The 17,452-nt window shown below is 40.1% G+C and overlaps 7 protein-coding genes across 14 annotated transcripts in view; 4 read left to right on the top strand and 3 right to left on the bottom strand.

Moving 5' to 3' along the window:
• Positions 1-319: 319 nt before the first annotated feature.
• Positions 320-1,473, bottom strand: PIG-C (phosphatidylinositol glycan anchor biosynthesis class C). The gene has a single exon (XM_068286987.1). It carries the CDS (start codon positions 1,408-1,410, stop codon positions 550-552), a length of 861 nt encoding a protein of 286 aa, XP_068143088.1. The 5' UTR covers positions 1,411-1,473; the 3' UTR covers positions 320-549.
• Positions 1,474-1,733: 260 nt separating this feature from the next.
• Positions 1,734-2,801, top strand: Dpm2 (Dolichyl-phosphate mannosyltransferase subunit 2). The gene is made up of 2 exons (XM_068287275.1): positions 1,734-2,297; positions 2,659-2,801. Exons 1-2 carry the CDS (start codon positions 2,189-2,191, stop codon positions 2,799-2,801), a joined length of 252 nt encoding a protein of 83 aa, XP_068143376.1. The 5' UTR covers positions 1,734-2,188.
• A 5-nt stretch (positions 2,802-2,806) lies between these two features.
• Positions 2,807-4,454, top strand: LOC137574832 (nicotinamide riboside kinase 1). The gene has a single exon (XM_068287270.1). The coding sequence runs from the start codon at positions 2,807-2,809 to the stop codon at positions 3,851-3,853; it is 1,047 nt and encodes a 348-aa protein (XP_068143371.1). The 3' UTR covers positions 3,854-4,454.
• A 542-nt stretch (positions 4,455-4,996) lies between these two features.
• Positions 4,997-8,720, bottom strand: Strip (striatin interacting protein). Its single transcript, XM_068287269.1, has 3 exons — positions 7,420-8,720; positions 5,539-7,353; positions 4,997-5,454 (listed from the first exon to the last, which is right to left on the bottom strand). Exons 1-2 carry the CDS (start codon positions 8,349-8,351, stop codon positions 5,574-5,576), a joined length of 2,712 nt encoding a protein of 903 aa, XP_068143370.1. The 5' UTR covers positions 8,352-8,720; the 3' UTR covers positions 4,997-5,454; positions 5,539-5,573.
• A 543-nt stretch (positions 8,721-9,263) lies between these two features.
• Gtpx (Glutathione peroxidase homolog with thioredoxin peroxidase activity) lies at positions 9,264-11,274 on the top strand. Of its 3 annotated transcripts, XM_068287271.1 has the most exons (4): positions 9,300-9,410; positions 10,189-10,382; positions 10,555-10,878; positions 10,956-11,274. In XM_068287271.1, the coding sequence occupies exons 2-4, from the start codon at positions 10,200-10,202 to the stop codon at positions 11,145-11,147; spliced, it is 699 nt and encodes a 232-aa protein (XP_068143372.1). In that variant the 5' UTR covers positions 9,300-9,410; positions 10,189-10,199; the 3' UTR covers positions 11,148-11,274. The 3 variants fall into 3 exon arrangements, with proteins under 3 accessions (XP_068143375.1, XP_068143372.1, XP_068143373.1); XM_068287274.1 differs by lacking the exon at positions 10,189-10,382 and having other exon boundaries at positions 9,264-9,410; XM_068287272.1 differs by lacking the exons at positions 9,300-9,410; positions 10,189-10,382 and adding an exon at positions 9,493-9,763.
• Positions 11,275-12,875: 1,601 nt separating this feature from the next.
• LOC137574685 (uncharacterized) lies at positions 12,876-15,903 on the top strand. Its single transcript, XM_068287088.1, has 2 exons — positions 12,876-13,415; positions 13,493-15,903. Exons 1-2 carry the CDS (start codon positions 12,876-12,878, stop codon positions 15,755-15,757), a joined length of 2,805 nt encoding a protein of 934 aa, XP_068143189.1. The 3' UTR covers positions 15,758-15,903.
• Positions 15,904-16,345: 442 nt separating this feature from the next.
• The window catches only part of kst (spectrin beta chain, non-erythrocytic 5 kst), a 35,539-nt gene continuing 34,432 nt past the window's right edge, over positions 16,346-17,452 (bottom strand). For 5 of the 6 annotated variants that reach the window (XM_068286997.1, XM_068286995.1, XM_068286996.1 and 2 more), the window contains one exon: positions 16,346-17,108. In XM_068286997.1, coding sequence (XP_068143098.1) covers positions 16,867-17,108 — 242 coding nt within the window. In that variant the 3' untranslated portion in view covers positions 16,346-16,866. Of the gene's footprint in view, positions 17,109-17,331; positions 17,392-17,452 lie in introns of all 6 variants that reach the window. The other variant, XM_068286999.1, reaches the window with a different exon arrangement.

Genomic DNA, 17,452 nt, shown 5'->3' with positions numbered 1-17,452 from the left:
GTAACATTACGTTACGTTACTCATTTACATTAATATAATGTTAATATTTCTTATGACATGTTAATTAACACTGGTCATGTTCGATGTTGAGATAGGTCAAGGCAGAAGGCCCTACGAGTGGGGGATCCCCCTCAAGGATTTCTTGGTCAGATCGGGCAGAATGTTGATTAAATAGCTTTTACTTTTGCCAAACACTCCCATAGTATGATTCTGCAACAAAGAAAATAAGAACTTTTCGAATAATTTCATATTCTGCAACGTTTCTGATGCCCAATAAAATAAGTCGTAAATGACATTTGAAAAACAGCTCGTCCTGTACTAAGTTTAAAGTTTTATAGCTAACAAACTACATTAAAATTTATTTACTAAAATAAAATAAAATTTTTATAAATATGGAAACAAATAAATATACATATATGTACAGGTACTATACTACAGGTATGTATATACATTTTAGATAAGGAACCAATTAAAATGGACTTATGAATTAATTGATGACTTTCCCACATTGCTAGCTTCTTGCTGCTGTTGTAGGAAGCGAAGCTGTCGCTATAAATTTTCATCGAGGTTCTTGTCCGTGTTCTCCTCCACAATGGCCTCGTCCCAAGGTCCATGAATGTTGAATTTGTATTTTTGCTGTTGCACAAATATGAATGGACAGACAAAATTGATAAAGATTGTTGTGGTAGCATAAAGCCAGAGTACAGAGTGTGAAATCCAATAAAGAGCCGCACAGCAAGTTATAAAAATGGGCAATAGAAACATGGGATTCCAAATTCCAGCCGTCATTATGGGATACAAGACAAAGAAAATAGCTGCCTCCACAAGCAGTACAAAGGCATGATACGATGTAGATAATCGGGATGCCAAACAAATGGCTCCAAATATGGCAGCATTCAGCGAAATGGCTTTTGAGACCATGGCCACCTCTAAACCGTAATCCGTAAATATAAGATTTGCCAGGAACACAAAAAAGGACATTGTATATATGGTATCCGTGCTTATGGCCTGTGTCAGGGTGTGTAGCATTGGTGAGAAGATATAGCCAAACAGAAAGACAGTGACCAATGTTTTGGAATCTTCCCCTAAGAGCGACATGCTCAAACGCCTTCCACGATAGCAAAGATAACCCAATCCTGTAATGGCACAGCTGGGCAGGAGTATGGTAGTAGGCGAGGTGGTATCACTAAGCATCATCTGGTAAAGCATTAGAAAGCCGGCTATGCAGGAAATCTGATTGTTCAGGACTGTTATGCCGGCGATGGCCTCGCGGTACGTATAGATTCGTACGTGTAGATTTGTCCGCAAATCCTTAAGAAAACTGGCATCTGTATAGTTATCCGGATATTCACGATTCGAATAGAGATTCTTAATCCACGGTTTCCGTTTCGTTTGCGTTGTTCTAGCCATGTTTTGTTTATAAAGTGAAAAATACTTGAGACTTGTTTATATTTTGCATTAGAGATGACATAACTATAAAATTGACAGAAGGAGTGATATTAGTGATGAGTCAAGACAGTTATTATCGTCACTACAAATGACAAAGAATTTTTATAAAAGTAAATAATACTCAAATTGAAAACTTAAATGTGACATTTTATCTATTAACTCAGATATATGTAATATGAAATTGATCAATACTCGATGCACAAAAAGGTTTTGAATGAAAGTAGAATAAAATCACGCGCACTTTCCTATCGATATGAGCGCTATCGATTAAATTTTTGGGCCACATTTTGTTTATAACAAATTTAGATGATACGAACAGAACCCGACCCTCAATACCGGGCCCCCCTAATTTAATAAATTTATCCAGTTTTTAATTAAAAGTGACACAACTATATCGAAGAAATAATTAAAAAATTATCAGCAATTAGACTACAGTCCAGTGTTTTACGTAAGAAATAGCAATTACAATTTGAGAAGGTGTCAAAAATAAGGAGTGGGGCGCGCGCGACAAATCGCAAGAAGAGAAGAGAACTATAACTAATAATTACACACACAATTGACATTGGTCGCCGCCGCTGGTCGTTGGACAGCAAGCACGCCACCTGTTTGTTTATGACTAAAATTGTTAATAGCCTGAAGTGCGTATATGCATGTGTCATTTTAGTGATAATAAAACCCAGTTGTCGTCGTCGTCACTAGTTGTTGGTGGTATTGCTGCTGCCGTTTTAATCATTTATTTATGGCTTCAAATGCGCAACTCGGAAAAATTATATTGATAACCGCAATCGCTGTGTTTTTCTACTATTTCTTTTGGGTGGCTATATTGCCGTTCATGCTGATCGATGAAGGTGAGTACCCAATCGGCATAGGGCATAGGCATAGGCATCGCTTTTGCCTCATATCAGTTCAGAGACAGCTGAAGAGTCAGCAGCATCATCATCATCATCTGCTGATTAAATAATTCCCGCTTTTGTATGGTAATTAAAGCCGGACTTGAAGTGACCAGCTGTGATATATACATATGTATGTATGTGTGTATGTATATAATATGTACACCTATTGCATAAACATATACACACATGTGTATATATTCTACGTGAACTGTTACCTGTAATACATTCTAAGGTTTAAGCTCTTGCCAAGGTCAACTAATTATCTGTTTCTGATTCTCTCTCTCTGCTCTCTTCCTCTGTCTCTTTCATATTTCAGGCAATCCAATACGCTTGTTCTTTCCATCATTGAAATACGCCTTCATAGTGCCCACTGTATTTGGAGTTATCTTTCTTGGCGGCATTGCCATATTCTCCTTTTATCACATTTGGATATTGAAGACAAAACGTGCCGTTGCCTAATCATAATGCCCCAGTGGCTTGTTATTGGCATATCAGGGGTTACTTGTGGCGGCAAAACCACATTGGCTCATGGCTTGCATGATTATTTTAAGGGATTATGCGGAGCACCCCTATGGAATACACCTTATACCATTGGCGAAGTGCAGCTAATATCGCAGGATGATTACTTCCTGCCTGTGGAGGATAGGCGGCATAAGCGTAATGAGAAGTTAAATGTCATAAATTTTGAGCTTCTCACGTCTTTGGACATGAAAAAAATGTTAAATGATATAGCGCGCATTCTTAAGGCTCACCATGAGACTACAACAACGACAACAACTGCGACGACGACGACAGTTCCTGCGGATCAATTGGTAGCGGCAGTTTCCTATGCCAATTTCGAGCATTATGCTCTTCAATTCCAACAGCAATATCAGCAACAGCAGCAATATAACGCGAATTATTATAAGCAAACAGGCGGCGGAATCTATCAGTATCAAAATATGCATGCCATCCATCAGCATCATCATCATCACCATCATCAGCAGCAGCAACATCAACATCAGGTACAATTGCAACAGCAGCAGCAACAGCATCTCATGAGGATAGCCGCTCATCTGCAAGATAAAAAAATCAATGTCTTACTCATAGAGGGCTTTATGATATTTAATCAACCGGAACTATTGGGTCTATGCAATCTCAAGTATCACTTTCATTTGCCCTACGAGAAATGTTTTGAACGGCGTCGTAAACGAACCTATGATCCTCCAGACGTTACCGGCTACTTTGAGCTATGTGTATGGCCCTACTACGAGAAAAATTTTAGTGATTATCGGGATTGCAAAGATATAACATTTCTAAATGGCGAGATCTCCAAAGAGAAGATCTTTAAATATGTCTTGCAACGTATTGTCCACTATTTCGAGGAACGTTGTGAGGTTACCTCAGCTTTGCCGCTTCAAATAGCTTGTACACCTCAGCAAAAGAGATTCGGTGGTATGCTCTATGTCGGTCCCCGAGCGGCAGCCAGTAATAACAATTTGTTGTCAACGGCTTTGCCCATGGAGCAATAGGAGGAACACTACCCAATTGCATTCAAAATATTGTAATATAAAAGATTAATTTAACTAATCCTCATTTTTTTTGTTGTTTTTTTTTTCAAATGCAATTGGGGTAGCCGATTATAATAATTATGAGTACCTAAGTTTGTAAATATGAAATTTAAATGAACAATATTGAAATCTACGTTCGCTTAGAAAAGTTGAAGATCAATCTCAAATAAGTTTACCAACTGTTAACTTATACACTTATTTGACTAATTAAAGAAGTGAAAGTGTAAAATAAATTGTTGTAACATTCAACTATATGATAATGATTATATGTACATATAGAAAAGGTTAAAGTCACATAACGGTCAAGAAATGCATCCAAAGTTTGATAATTTCTTCTTTTTGAAACAATGTATATAAGCCTAGATTCAAAACTACAAATTTCTGTATACCCAATAATTATAAACTTAATATTTGTTCTACATTGTCGGCGAAAACACAAACGAGAATAATGAAATTGTATTTACGCTCTGGCTCTCACCCAAGACCAATATTTATTCAATTTTATATATATAACATATATATATATATATAGGTATATATATATGTATATATAATTTCTTTATGCATTCACGTTTATTTAATACATTTTAGTATAGTTCTTTAATTGGGTGGATATATATATATATATAGTCTCGTTCTCCCTAGATTTTGGAGTTTATGCATAATGAAAAGGGAAAGGAAATTCAGGTTCAGGAATTTATATATGTATATATATAAATATACTGTATTAGCTGTGCTAACTATTGTTAATTTGGTATTATGTATAGAAAAGAAAACATGAAAAATTTTTAAGAATAATTTGTGCTAACCATTTGTGAAGGTATATGCTAGAAATTACGTTCTCGGTTAATGGGGAACTGTTAATATTATTATTGTACTATATATATATATATATATATATATTAACCAATATATATATATATATGTATATAGTGTATGCACCTTGTAAATATTGTAATTTGAACTAGTTATAAGACTATTAACTAATAGAACTCCATTTTTTTCTTGTGCGAAATAAAACACACACATTTAACCACAAATTGAATTAATGATGGATCCAGATCTGAATCAAACTCCGTGTTTTTACTTTCACATATTTTTGGGTTTTGGTTTTCATTAGTAAAACGTTTTGTTTTTTTATTCCGCTTCGGAGACGGTTTCTCTACTTTTTTCTTTGTTTGTTGTTGTTGATGTTGCTTGTGTTTGTAGTTATTTGATTTGTTTTTTTTTTTTTTTTTTTTTTGAACAGAAAATAATAAATATATTAATTATTAAGTAGGTATGATTAAATGTACAGGCATTATTTATTTTTTTTTTTTTGTTTTGTTGTCATCATCGATTAGAGTATGTTTGAGTGAAGAGTCAGGAAAAGAACTGTCAATAGCCAATTTTATTTAGTTCCAGACACGGCCAGATGTTCCAGATCGGCTGCTACATGGATTATATCAATGCATTGGGTTCATTTTTGTTTTATTAGATTTAAGCTTAGACTTTATGGTAGTTAATAACTTTTTGCTTATATATGCATAGGGGTGATTCAAATGTGAGGGGGGCGCGATGATCTGTAATTGAATAGAAAACGGTATTAGCTGGTCCATGGTCCTTACACTTTTTGATTAACCATTTCTGGCATTAATGTTTGTTACCTTTGGAGCCACGGGGTAGCGGCACAATGGCCCATCTAGAGGGCATCCCAATCGGTTTGATTGTTGTACACCTCCTCCTCGAGCCACACAGCATAGTTGGCCTTGAAGTAATCGGTTAGTTCCACTTTACGATCCCACCAACCCGAATGGCCAAAGAATGCGAAATCTGAATGCGTTAATATCTCATCACTTGGAAAGCCACCTTCCACTCCATAGTCGTGGAGTTGCTGCTGCTGCTGATGGTTAACATTATTGGCTCCAATGCCGCCGACACCACCACCACCTGAACCATTATTGCCGTATCCATTAGAGTCGCCGCCGTTGTGACTATTGCCCGCATTCATATTTGATTGCTGTGCATTTTCAGCATTTTGGGCAGCAGTGCCATTATTGCCACCAGTTCCGCCAGCACCTCCCGATCCGCACTTTTGGGTTGCCTCCGGATATCTTCTCAGATTAAAGCGATCAACACATGCCCGCAGTGTGCATTCCTCAGCCTGAAAATCCCAGGGACGGGACTCAAGATCATTGCCGAAAGCCCAATCGTCATTGAGACGATGCCGAACCTTGGCATAAATTGCGCTCATGGTTTTCATATTGGATTTACGCCACTGCCGTCCCAAATACTTGGTCTGCATTTTGAGTAGCTTAAGCACATACAACTGCATCATGGCATGCCGCACTTTGAGGGTCTTTTTTAGAATGGGTGCCGATTTAAATACGACCAACATCATGACCCGCGAATGCTTCCATTTGATCAGCTTATTGAGAATTCGAAGAAGATTAATGCAGGAAAATACATTGCGCCATGAATAGGGCTTGTCGGATAGTTCACCACCGTAGCCAAAGCTATCGCCACTCAAAACCGGCGGTTCGCCAATCACACACGATGGGAAGTCCAACAGAGGAATGGAATTCTTGGTATTCACATACTCGGTAATTGTTTGATTGAAAAATTTCAGGACCAATGGAATACAATTGGCAAAAACCAAGTGCTGCGACATGAACTCAAATTGATAGACATGATTAATTTTAAAGTGCTTAAGATAGAGTAATATAATAGCCGACACGGCCTTAACAATGATCTCCTTGTGTCGACCCATGTCTATAGTCAGCTTGGTGGATTGGGTAGCCGTCAGTGGCATTTTCTTCGGCAAGACATCGGCCATTATGTTAATGCTTTCCGTCTTCGATTTGGATGTGGGCGAAGCAGCCAACAAGACTTTTAGCAGGGCTATCATATATTGCGGTAGATTGGGCAATATGGCCTGATACAGAGTCTCGGCCGGCGTTATTTTGATTTCGTCCTCATGTGTGGAAATCGGATTTCTGGCAATATCTTCCTCCTTTTTTATTTGCACATCGGCCAGACTGACATACATGTGTCGTTGCAGGGTCTTAAAACCTTCGTGTATGGGCTGCGGGAGACCAGCCAGACTCTCATGGTCACCAATCAGAGAATAGCCAATAAATTTGTTTCGAGAAATATCTAAGAACTGATCGATATCCTTTTGTCGAACTTTCGGTGTCCAGGGCAGGCGAGCTGTCATCTGTATAGGAGGCACAGCTGTAGGAGGTTGCGTATGACTTGGCTGATTATTGGGATTGGCCGTGGCAGTGGTGGAGGAGGAAGTCCCCGACGAGGGATCATCAAAGGGCCGATAGTACTGCGAGAGCTCATCTTCGCCATTGCCGCTACCATTGTTAGCATTCGAGTTGTTGGCATTTGGATTGGCGGATCCAGTTTCGTTTCCACTTAATTCCATGTCAATTTGTTCTGGCTCATCAAGGAAACGCTGCTTCATAAGCGATCGCCTAATACAAGAGAAAAACGGAGTGGCAATTAAAAATAATAACTCACTGAACCCATTTATAGCTCACTTAAACTTCTGTTTCGGATACTGGTTTTCCAGTATATCTGTAGCCGTAGCTGGTGGTGAACTAGCTCTCATACTTTTGGTCACCTCCAAAGTGTCTTCCGTGATGAGTTCCAGGCCCACCTTTAGCCTATACTCGTTCTTTAAATTCTTCAAAACATCCAAGCCACCCAGACCCAGCAGAGAAACTTTCCACAGCAATAACACAACCTTCTTCATGGGGAACTGTGGAGCTGCCCCACTACAGAATCGGGTAATCATACCCAGTAATTTGACAGCTAACAGTTCACCATCGGCCAGTGGAGAATTAATCTCTTGTACGAATGACTCGGACACTTCTTTATAATCCTCGCTGCTCTTCTCTCGCTCATCACGTATTGTCTCCGTTATAATGTAGAGGACCGACAATATCACACGAATATCTCTGGAGTCGACAAGAGTGACATTTGTGATCTTCACAGCCACAAGCGAGCAGGCGGACTCAATTTCCATATTGAGCAAATCTATAAACGATGCGAACACGCCCAGTTGATAGAGGGCAAGCACATTGTCTCTGGTATTCTGGTGTTGCTCCTCATCTGATTGCACTTCTGCCCAACATCCTTGAGCCAAATACAAAATACATCTGGCTGCCTGCATACGAAAATCACGATTTGACACTTCCAGCTGATTAATCAGCTTCATGACGATGCTTTTTTGGGATTCGGCATCTTGCTTCTGCCAATTGGGTGGCAGATTGTATAATTCCATTTGGTCCTCGAATGCCTTGACATTCATTTGGAATTCAATATATTCCGTGTAGCTATAAAGCTCGGCGATTTCATTCTGATAGGTATCGACATCTGCATAAATAAAATCCAAGTCGGGACCATCACAATTGGCATCTACATCATGCGTATCCTGCTCGAAGGAGTTGTTTATGGATGAGAGCATCATTTAGAGGCTGTTTTTCCTCCAAAACACCAACACGAATACAAATTTAAGTCCTGCTTCTATATGTAAATGTATATGTGGGCGGATGGATGTAAATGAATGTTTGTGTATGTGTGTATATAATATACGTTCGAATTTGTTTCTCTCTCTTCTGTGGTGGTTGTGTAAATTGGCTTAGAAAAAGAACGTAGACAACAGGACCACGGTATGGTTTTCTACGCCCATCTAAATGCTCGCATAATAATGGAAATTGTATTTTGTTGCATTTCACTAAGAATTTCGCCAAAAAAAAAAAAAAAAACACACGAACACACGCACAAATCGAGTAAAAGTAGTGATGATAGTTGGCTCGATATACCAAATAAGCAAAAATGAAAGTGTCGTGTGAACGTTTTAGAAAAAGTTGGCAGCTCCGTATAATTTCAATGCCCAATTTCGCTTGCTTTGTTTTCATTATCAAATGTATTTTCGAACTTAAAATACTTGAAAATCATAACGTTCTTTATACCACAAAACAGTCGAATAAATAGTTTAAAAAATTATTATTTCTTATATGATGGTCCTTTCGGTTGATTTTTAAACATTGTTAAAATTCTAAACTTAATTTATCAGAAACCCCCGTAAATTTTTTGTACTTTGAATCTTACATTGACTCTATAGTTCAAAATAAGGCGCGCTACCAAAATCTTATCGTTTATCGATATCGATCAATTTTGCCGCTCGTTTACTGCCTATGGCTATGGTCCAGAGCTGAAAAATATCGGTGTTTTATAAAAATACTAAACCCTAAATGTATCGATAGTATAAGTAGTACTTGTCGGAGTTCGACTCCGTTGCTCGATGTTTACTCTTTTGTTCGAAGTTGGACTCTTTTGCATGAACTGCACTCTTTTGTTGCATGTTGGAAGCTCCATAGAGCTGGCCAAACATCGATAATGCTGGCCAAACATCGATGTCTTATAAAAATACTGGGCCCTCAAAAAGCTATTTATTTGTGTTTATCGTCGTAGCCGGCCGCAGTTTCATTTTGACAATTTAACTAAACGATTACGAAATAAATAAGTAAGCAGAACCATCATAAATAATAAGAAAAAGAACACAATTTTTAGCTTTAACATATCAGTGACAAATCGGTGGTAATAGTAAACAACAACACCTGGGCAAAGCAAACTAACTGTACTTTGAACCCTGCTGCATATCAGCGTGAGGTTGCAGAAAATCGGTTCTATATATACACAAATATATAAACATATACATAGCATCGACATCCGCACATCTGACTATCCCAGCATATCGTATAGATTGTGGTGAAATCCATCCATAAACCGAAGAAAATGTCCGGTCGTTCGATAATTCATTTTGTGTTCGGAGCCTTGGCCATAGCCTTGGGCTCGTACATCTACTTTACCATGCAAGTAATTACACAAAATAATTCAAAACACACAAACGTACTTATGTATACTATGTATAATTATTGCTTGCATGCCCAAAAAGGGGTTGCTTATCAGCAAGGGCGTAGAGGAATTCTTAATCAAAAAATGTTCAATAATACATCCCTTGAACTGGATGACTTAAGTTCTGCGATTTGTAACGTATTTCGTTTCCCCATTTGAATAAATCAAAACTTTGGGCTTACGTCCATGATATGGGATAATTAAAGTATTCGTGGTCAATCGGGACTGGTTCGCACGCAATTTTATACTTAGTCGTGTGCCAGTGACACATCAGTAATTTCTCGTATGACTTTTAACCTTCATTCGTGTGTATTCTATGACATATGTATGACAATTTGCACATTTACTTAACCTCCCCTCTCTTAACACCCCCTGACTATTTGCAGCCTTTAAAATAATGAATCTCCGTCAGTTTCAAAGCATTTCGAAGCAGGCTTTCAGGTGCTACACAACTCGTGCCCGTATCCTAGCTCCAGCCATTGAGTTGAGCCAAATTCAGAGACAGAATCTTCGCTACTGTGCCCTAATCTTGCCAGTTGGCTGTGCGGCAACCGCATCCCAGTTCTCTACAACAGCTGCCGTGAGTAGTTTGTTGTGTGTAGTTGACTAGTTGACTAATAACTTACTCGCTTGCTTTTTCTGCCCAACTGACCAAAATTGAATCTAACATTTTCTTTTCGCCTTTAAACCATGTGTATTTCCTAATGCCCATGTACTTTTACTGACTTGTATCTTTAAATTTGTTTTTGCAGCTCGACATGTCGTCCGGCGGTGATTATAAGAATGCTACCTCAATTTATGAGTTCACTGTAAAGGATACTCATGGCAATGATGTTTCTCTGGAGAAATATAAGGGCAAAGTCTTGCTTGTTGTGAACATCGCCTCCAAATGTGGCTTGACCAAGAACAACTACAAGAAATTGACCGATCTTAAGGAGAAATATGGTGAACGTGGCCTGGTCATATTGAATTTCCCATGCAATCAGTTCAACTCACAAATGCCCGAGGCAGATGGTGAGGCAATGGTCTGCCATTTGAGGGATTCCAAAGCTGATATTGGCGAGTTGTTTGCCAAGGTAATGAATCATCATCCCGTTTTGCCAACTAAAATATATACCTACAAAATATTAATATATTATCATTAAACATTTAGGTTGATGTCAATGGTGACAATGCCGATCCCCTTTACAAGTATTTGAAGTCAAAACAGACTGGAACCCTTGGCAGCGGCATTAAATGGAATTTCACCAAGTTTCTGATCAATAAGGAGGGTATTCCAGTCAATCGATATGCACCCACCACCGATCCCATGGACATTAGCAAGGATATTGAGGCCTTATTGTAGATCTCAATCACCTAATTAGACTGTAGCTTGTAATGGGCACATGCCGAGCATGTTTACATATTTTACCTTATTTAACCTATTCACTGTTCAACACCACAATACATAAATAAATACAACAAAAAACAAATTCTGTGATTTGATGGTCTAATTCAAATGCATGGCACAAACACACACCAATTCATTACATGGCTTGAACATACATACATGTAGGTTTATATATTTTAGGTGAACGATGATGATCACTTACCTCCAAGTTGACTTGGTGAACCTGCCTATAACGCCTTGCCAGATCAACAACTTTTACGATCAATTTCAATCCTTCAACTTTTTGCACCTGTGTCAATTGACAGGTCCCCTCATCCCAAAACTGTTTCTTTGTCATGATTAATAAAATATATATATGTATACATATATATATGTATTTGTGTATATATCTACAAAAAATTATGTGTTACGTTTTGGGTATAAATATCAACCAATTTTGACAAAACTACAAATGGTTTATTGATACATACATAGATTCATAATAAAATGAATACTCTGGACAATTTATTTATACATACATAGCTCTTCGAATTGCCAAAATCGAGAAAAGTTTTTTCTTTTCCACAAACTTTCAAGTTGTTATTCACATTTTATTGTAAGGAAATAAAAAAATTTGACAAATAATTTCTAAAAAAATCAAAGTCGTATGCGTTTTTATTTTTTTTGGATAAAGTTTGGGAAGGATCTGAACAAATACATATGTTATACATACTCTTTTTGTATATTCGAAATGAATGAATGAGTAAAACCTCCATATACTCAGCTTAACCATTCACGACCAATTCCCACTTGGCTTTGATTTTATTCACTTTTCAATTTATTCCAAACGAAAAACGAAAACTTCACATTAACCTTTACCTTCTTTTGTTGTTGTTGTTGTTGTTGCAGTTGTTTTTTGTGTGTTTAGTTTGGTTTGATTTGGTTTTATTTTTGGAATCGTTTTGCAAATTCTTCACCTCAACTTCAATTGCGTAAATTTGCCTGACTAGCAATTGCCAGTTACCCTAATAAGTCGCCCCTCTTAAGCCCCACTCCGTCCAACAACAGAGAGTGCCTGTCCCAGTCCTCAATCTCAGTCGGTCTCGGTGTAAAATTCAAGTTCAAACTAGTCGCCAATTGTTGACCTTCCGACAATTACATCAAAATCGGGCATTAGCCAATTACGGATGCTGAGATTCTGTTCAGTTTGTTTTTGGGCAATTAAAATTCGGTTTTTGTTTCGGATTCGGATTCAGAGCGTGCCACAACAAGTGTCAAAGCGATGACAGCAATTTGTTGAATGCATCATCGATCATCGATCCATACATACGGAGGGGGAGGAGGAGCTGGGATGGGATGGGAGGCATGACAACACACCAATCGAGGAGAACTGGGGCAAACATCTCCGCTATGAGATTGATCCCTAAACAGGGTGTTTGTTCGGGTCATTCGGGTGGTTGACTTTGACACTGATCGCGATCGCTCCCCCATTTCCATTTCGAACGCGATCTTCACTGGCTTTGGAATTCATTTAGTTTCTTCTTTTTGTGCTTTTAGTTTCGTATAAATATGCGAGGCATGTTCCATGATTGTTCAGTCCAAGTGAGCCATTCGATTTGGCAGGTGGATAGTGTGGTAGTGGATTGATAATTGCATTTTGCTTTTTGGGTTTCTCGGCAGGATTTGCTTGCAATAAAATTGACAATGATGAGACGAGTGTTGGTGGTGCTCCTGTTGGTGGGTTGGACGACAGCAGCCACCCATGTCAATATAACCATAGCTCAACAGCCGGCAACTAATCCAGCTGATGTTAGCTATGTGGATGGACGAGCACCGGCTGAATTGCGTGCAGGCCCATTTAGGTATGATGATTCGCAGCAGGAGCAGCGTTTTGAACGCTTACAGGAGCGACCTCAACAGCAGCAGCAGCAGCAGCAGCAACCACAACAGCAACAACAACAGCAACAGCAACAACAGCAGCAGCAACAACAAGGCCAAATCCCACAATCCCAACAATCCTTGTCTCCACGCCAGGGCTTGGGATTACAACCGCCGGCAGCTTCTCATAATGGACGCCTACCTCGTCGACGTGGTCACAACCGTCGTCCTTTGCCTCATCAGCAACAAGCCTTTCTTAGTCCACATAACGGCCAGTTCCGTCAACGGAATCAGCAATTGCGACAGAATCAGGAGTTTGAACGTTATATCCAATCGTATCACAGTCATGGACCCACCGTAGAGACAGTAAGTTCAATCCCCAGCGACCCTGTTTTTCGTGGACTTAATTGATATCTTCTTTCCCTCCCCCACGCCTTTATTAGGTATTTGAGACATCGAGTCCATCGCCCCAACGTTATACCCAGTCGCAATCACAATTAAGCCTGAGTTCCAATGATGACAGTGCCCCACAGAAGATTGTAGCCATTGGTGGCTCGAGATCGCAACAGTTGCGCATGTTTGAGCGTCAAGTTGCTGCCCCAGTGGGAGCCGCACAGAGTGTGCCAGAGCCGGTACAGGATAGCAAACCCATATACGAGGCACCAGCGCCAGCAAGTGCCAGTTCTTCGTCCGTTTCGTCATCGTCTGCGTCTTCGAGCAGCTCTGGGGTCAGCAGTGCTGCCCCCGCACCAGCTGCTCCAGCTCCTCAGCCCGCTGAGCCTGCCACCAGCTATGTAAATTTCAATTACGACGATGGCCAGGATGTGGACTATCAGGATCCATATGCACCCGAAGTGGATGATGGCCAAGGCTATGATGATTATAATGACCAGTCTTACTATGCAGGTGGCTTGGGAGCAGGATCCGGATATTTGCCGCCACCACCATCGAGAAGCTATGCCCCACCGCCTGCTCCTGCACCATTGCCCCAACGTCCGCTGGTGACCAAGACCATACAGATTGTTCAGCCGGCTCTCAAGGCCAAGAAATATGAAGTGCGCCATCCGGCCATCCAAAAGGAATTCTATGACATTGAAGAGCGAGTGGTTATCAAGCCGGCTGGAACCCTTGTCGTCGAACTAGATCGTCCAGTGGCCAAGATACCCAAGGGTGAAACACTTCTACCCTTGGGTCATCCACATCCGGCGGTTGCCTCCGCCTATAATAACAATGGCAATATTCAGACCCAAAGCTACAATAACAATGGCAACGAGTATCGGCCATCCTATGAGGTAGCTCCAGTTCCGACTCCGGCTGTTAAAGAGCAGCAAGCGACGACCATTGGATCCAGCGTAACGACCATGCCCTCATACGATCAGGCCCCCAAGGATGAGTTTGTAGAGTCACAACTACAGCAGCAGCAGCCCTCTGTTGGTAGCGATGCTACCGATGGTCGTCTTCCATCCTCCGTTTCGGCCGTCGATGGCAATGGCAACTCGTTCAAGATCAATACGAAAAATCTAACACCCAATATGATTGTACGACCGGAACAAGAGCAGGATTATCCACGTATACCACCGAATGAGGCCAGTTATGAGCGATCACCTCCTCCTCAGCCTCAGCCGCAGCCACAGCGTGGCTATCAGCAGAGAACCAACTACAATCGTCCAGCCTACAATGCCGAGGATTACTTCTCGGGTGAGTTTCTGCCCAATGCCAATATCGGCAATGTGGACGCCAAGCCAGCTCGCCTGGAACAGCTCGACCAGGCCCAAGTACAGGAACAGGAGTCACCCCGTCAGCGACCACAAATAATCAAGCATGAGCACAAGATTCATTTGCCCCCATCCCAGCACAATATCTATTTGGGTCGACAAGCTCAAACACCGCCCAAGGAACGCAGGATAACGGAGGTGCCAGCCCACGTAGCCGAATTGAAGCCCTATCTGCGCAATCATAATGGACCCACCATAGTCTATGCCAAGCCAGCGGGAAGACCAGCTTCAGTAACGCGCACTTATTATCCACAGGTGTCGTCGCGTCAGCGTAGTCCTTTAGCTGAGGATCTTGAATACAGTGCTCCCTATTCGCAAATGCGCTTCAGTCCTGAGTCAGAGCAATCAGCCAGACTGGTCGATCAGACAGTTCCTTCCTCCTCCTCCAAACAGTCGTCACCCAAAACACATATTCAAATCCAAATACCCAATCAACAAGATGCCGATAAATCTGTGGTGGTGGCCTCCACCATTAGTCCCGATTGTGATAGGCAACAGCAACAGCAACAGAGATCCTCTCGTCTGCAGCAAAAATCCCAGAGATTAATCGAAACCCCCGCTTCGGAGGTGCCGGCCACCCAAGCCACACCCACGCCGGCCCAACCACAACCAGATGTCGATGTGGCCCTCAATGGAGCCGCTGGTCATTTGCAACCAAATGAACGTGTCATAGCGGCCACACCCGCACCCACAGATGCCGCTGCCACGTCAGAGACCTTCCACAAGCGACGCATTGTGGTCAATCATCCCTTCCAGACGGTTCGCGAAGTTGTCGAACATGAGCCCATTACCAATTACCATCAGATTCAGGTCAATGAGCCGGCATCGCCAGCTCTATATCATCAGGCTGCCTATTACCAGCAACCAGTGCAGACTCATGGCAATCTAGTGCAATTCCAATCGACCTCCACCCATGGCCATCTCTATGGTTAGGACCCATCACCGAACCCGGAATGCTTGAAAACTTGGGCTAGGACTCTAGCTCCATACACACATTATACATATATATTAATTTTTTTATGTTGCATTTAGTTCGTTGTTTTTTTTTTTTTTTTGTAGCTTTTAGCTTAGCTATTACCCCCCCCACAAAATGGAAAAATTGTTCGGTGGAAGGGCCCTTTCCATGGTTTGATCCTCATCCTATCTGTAATTGTTAATTAAGGTCTGCAGTTAAACTTGCCATTGAATAAATAAATATATAGCATACAAAATGCGTCGAATGAAAAATGTAATCTATGACTTTTTAAACTTTAACGAAAACCAAACCAAAAATCATAAACGAAAATCACCCAACGATAAGGAAAGGAAGGAATCTAGTTTTCATGCCATATCAAAGGTTTTCTTTTTTTTTTTTTTTTTTGTCTGGTAATTGTGAGTGGAACAGAGATAGACAGAGTGAGATAGCATAAACTTGAACATTCCAATGGCTATATGATTGCCGTTATACTGATAGATTACGTTTAGTCTTAGCCCATATGATTCATAGGGTCTGTTCAGAGGTCAATATCAATATCGATTCGATTTTCTGTGTATTTATGTATATATTTTTATTATATTTTCTTGTTGGTTTTTGTTTTACGAAAAAAATTAAATTTAATTATACAACGAACAAACTTAAAGTTATAATTCTTCTTTCTTGCTTTTTTTTTTGTTTTGTTTAATATTTTTTTAATGCAATTAAAACATTGACTTTATATATATCTATATAATATTATTGTTTTTATACCTTTAAGTAGACAAAATGTAGACCTTTTTGTTTCACATGGGGATTGGTTGTGGGTTAAAAATTAAATATGGTTTGTGGTTTTGTTTTGTTTTCTTTTTTTTTTTTTACATACTTTTCTTTGTATAAATATAAAAAAAAAAAAAATAAATTGAAACAGACGAGACGAATGAATTATAGTGCTATTTTACTATTTGCTTTCTTCTTTCGTTGGCTTTTTTGTTGTTTTCGCTTGCTGTTGGTGAATGCTTCATTCAAAATATCGTCCGAAATGAAATAAGTTTTCCGATTTGTCGCTAAATGTTATTTGTTTTGTTGCTCACTGTGGCGGTGTTTGACTGGAGCGACGTTTATCCTTCTCCTTGTCGCCTTTGCGTCCAAAGATGCGGAACATGCCGCTGCGACGCTCTTCCTTGTTCTTACTGCCCTTAATGCCGGATACGGAGGAAATGGATTGGGCTTCACTTTCGCTAGAGCTTTCGGCCGAAACGCGCGAGAAGCTAATGGAATCGGGTTGCAAGGAGACGGGTCGATTGCTCTCAAAGCGTGAATTGCCCCAGCCTGAGGATAATGAAGAATACACAGGGAAATACTTATAGAGTTTGCTCAAAATGGGTGTACTAGAGAAAGCAAATCATGCAATGTAATGCAGTGTAAAACAAAAAGTTTGTGTGTGCGCTGTGAGTGAGTTTAATATTATTAATTAGAGCGTATAACTAAAATGATTATGTTTTTATGTAAGCCTAGAGAAGAGGAGTTTTAATAGTTGATAGAATAGAAATACTTTGCAAACTGGTGCGCAGATAGGATCGGCGTGTTAGTTTCACCGATTTGACAGTTGAACCTTTGTGTTTCACACATGCAAATATCATAGAAAAAGAAGAGTAAAGAGAAAGATACATATG

The sequence above is a fragment of the Drosophila tropicalis genome, unplaced genomic scaffold (genome assembly GCF_018151085.1).
Source record: "Drosophila tropicalis isolate 14030-0801.00 unplaced genomic scaffold, ASM1815108v1 contig_463, whole genome shotgun sequence".
NCBI lineage: Eukaryota > Metazoa > Arthropoda > Insecta > Diptera > Drosophilidae > Drosophila > Drosophila tropicalis.
Note: the sequence above shows the minus strand (reverse complement) of the source record. Positions and strands in the feature narration are given on the sequence as shown.

Bases quoted from the DNA above. Each gene is read 5' to 3' on its own strand.
- PIG-C (XM_068286987.1), bottom strand. From the start codon at position 1,410: ATGGCTAGAACAACGCAAACGAAACGGAAACCGTGGATTAAGAATCTC.
- Dpm2 (XM_068287275.1), top strand. From the start codon at position 2,189: ATGGCTTCAAATGCGCAACTCGGAAAAATTATATTGATAACCGCAATC. The intron at 2,298-2,658 runs GTGAGTACCCAA...TTCATATTTCAG, and splicing joins GTTCATGCTGATCGATGAAG to GCAATCCAATACGCTTGTTC.
- LOC137574832 (XM_068287270.1), top strand. From the start codon at position 2,807: ATGCCCCAGTGGCTTGTTATTGGCATATCAGGGGTTACTTGTGGCGGC.
- Strip (XM_068287269.1), bottom strand. From the start codon at position 8,351: ATGATGCTCTCATCCATAAACAACTCCTTCGAGCAGGATACGCATGAT. The intron at 7,354-7,419 runs GTGAGCTATAAA...CTCTTGTATTAG, and splicing joins TATCCGAAACAGAAGTTTAA to GCGATCGCTTATGAAGCAGC.
- Gtpx (XM_068287271.1), top strand. From the start codon at position 10,200: ATGAATCTCCGTCAGTTTCAAAGCATTTCGAAGCAGGCTTTCAGGTGC. The intron at 10,383-10,554 runs GTGAGTAGTTTG...TTGTTTTTGCAG, and splicing joins AGTTCTCTACAACAGCTGCC to CTCGACATGTCGTCCGGCGG. The intron at 10,879-10,955 runs GTAATGAATCAT...TTAAACATTTAG, and splicing joins TTGGCGAGTTGTTTGCCAAG to GTTGATGTCAATGGTGACAA.
- LOC137574685 (XM_068287088.1), top strand. From the start codon at position 12,876: ATGATGAGACGAGTGTTGGTGGTGCTCCTGTTGGTGGGTTGGACGACA. The intron at 13,416-13,492 runs GTAAGTTCAATC...CGCCTTTATTAG, and splicing joins ATGGACCCACCGTAGAGACA to GTATTTGAGACATCGAGTCC.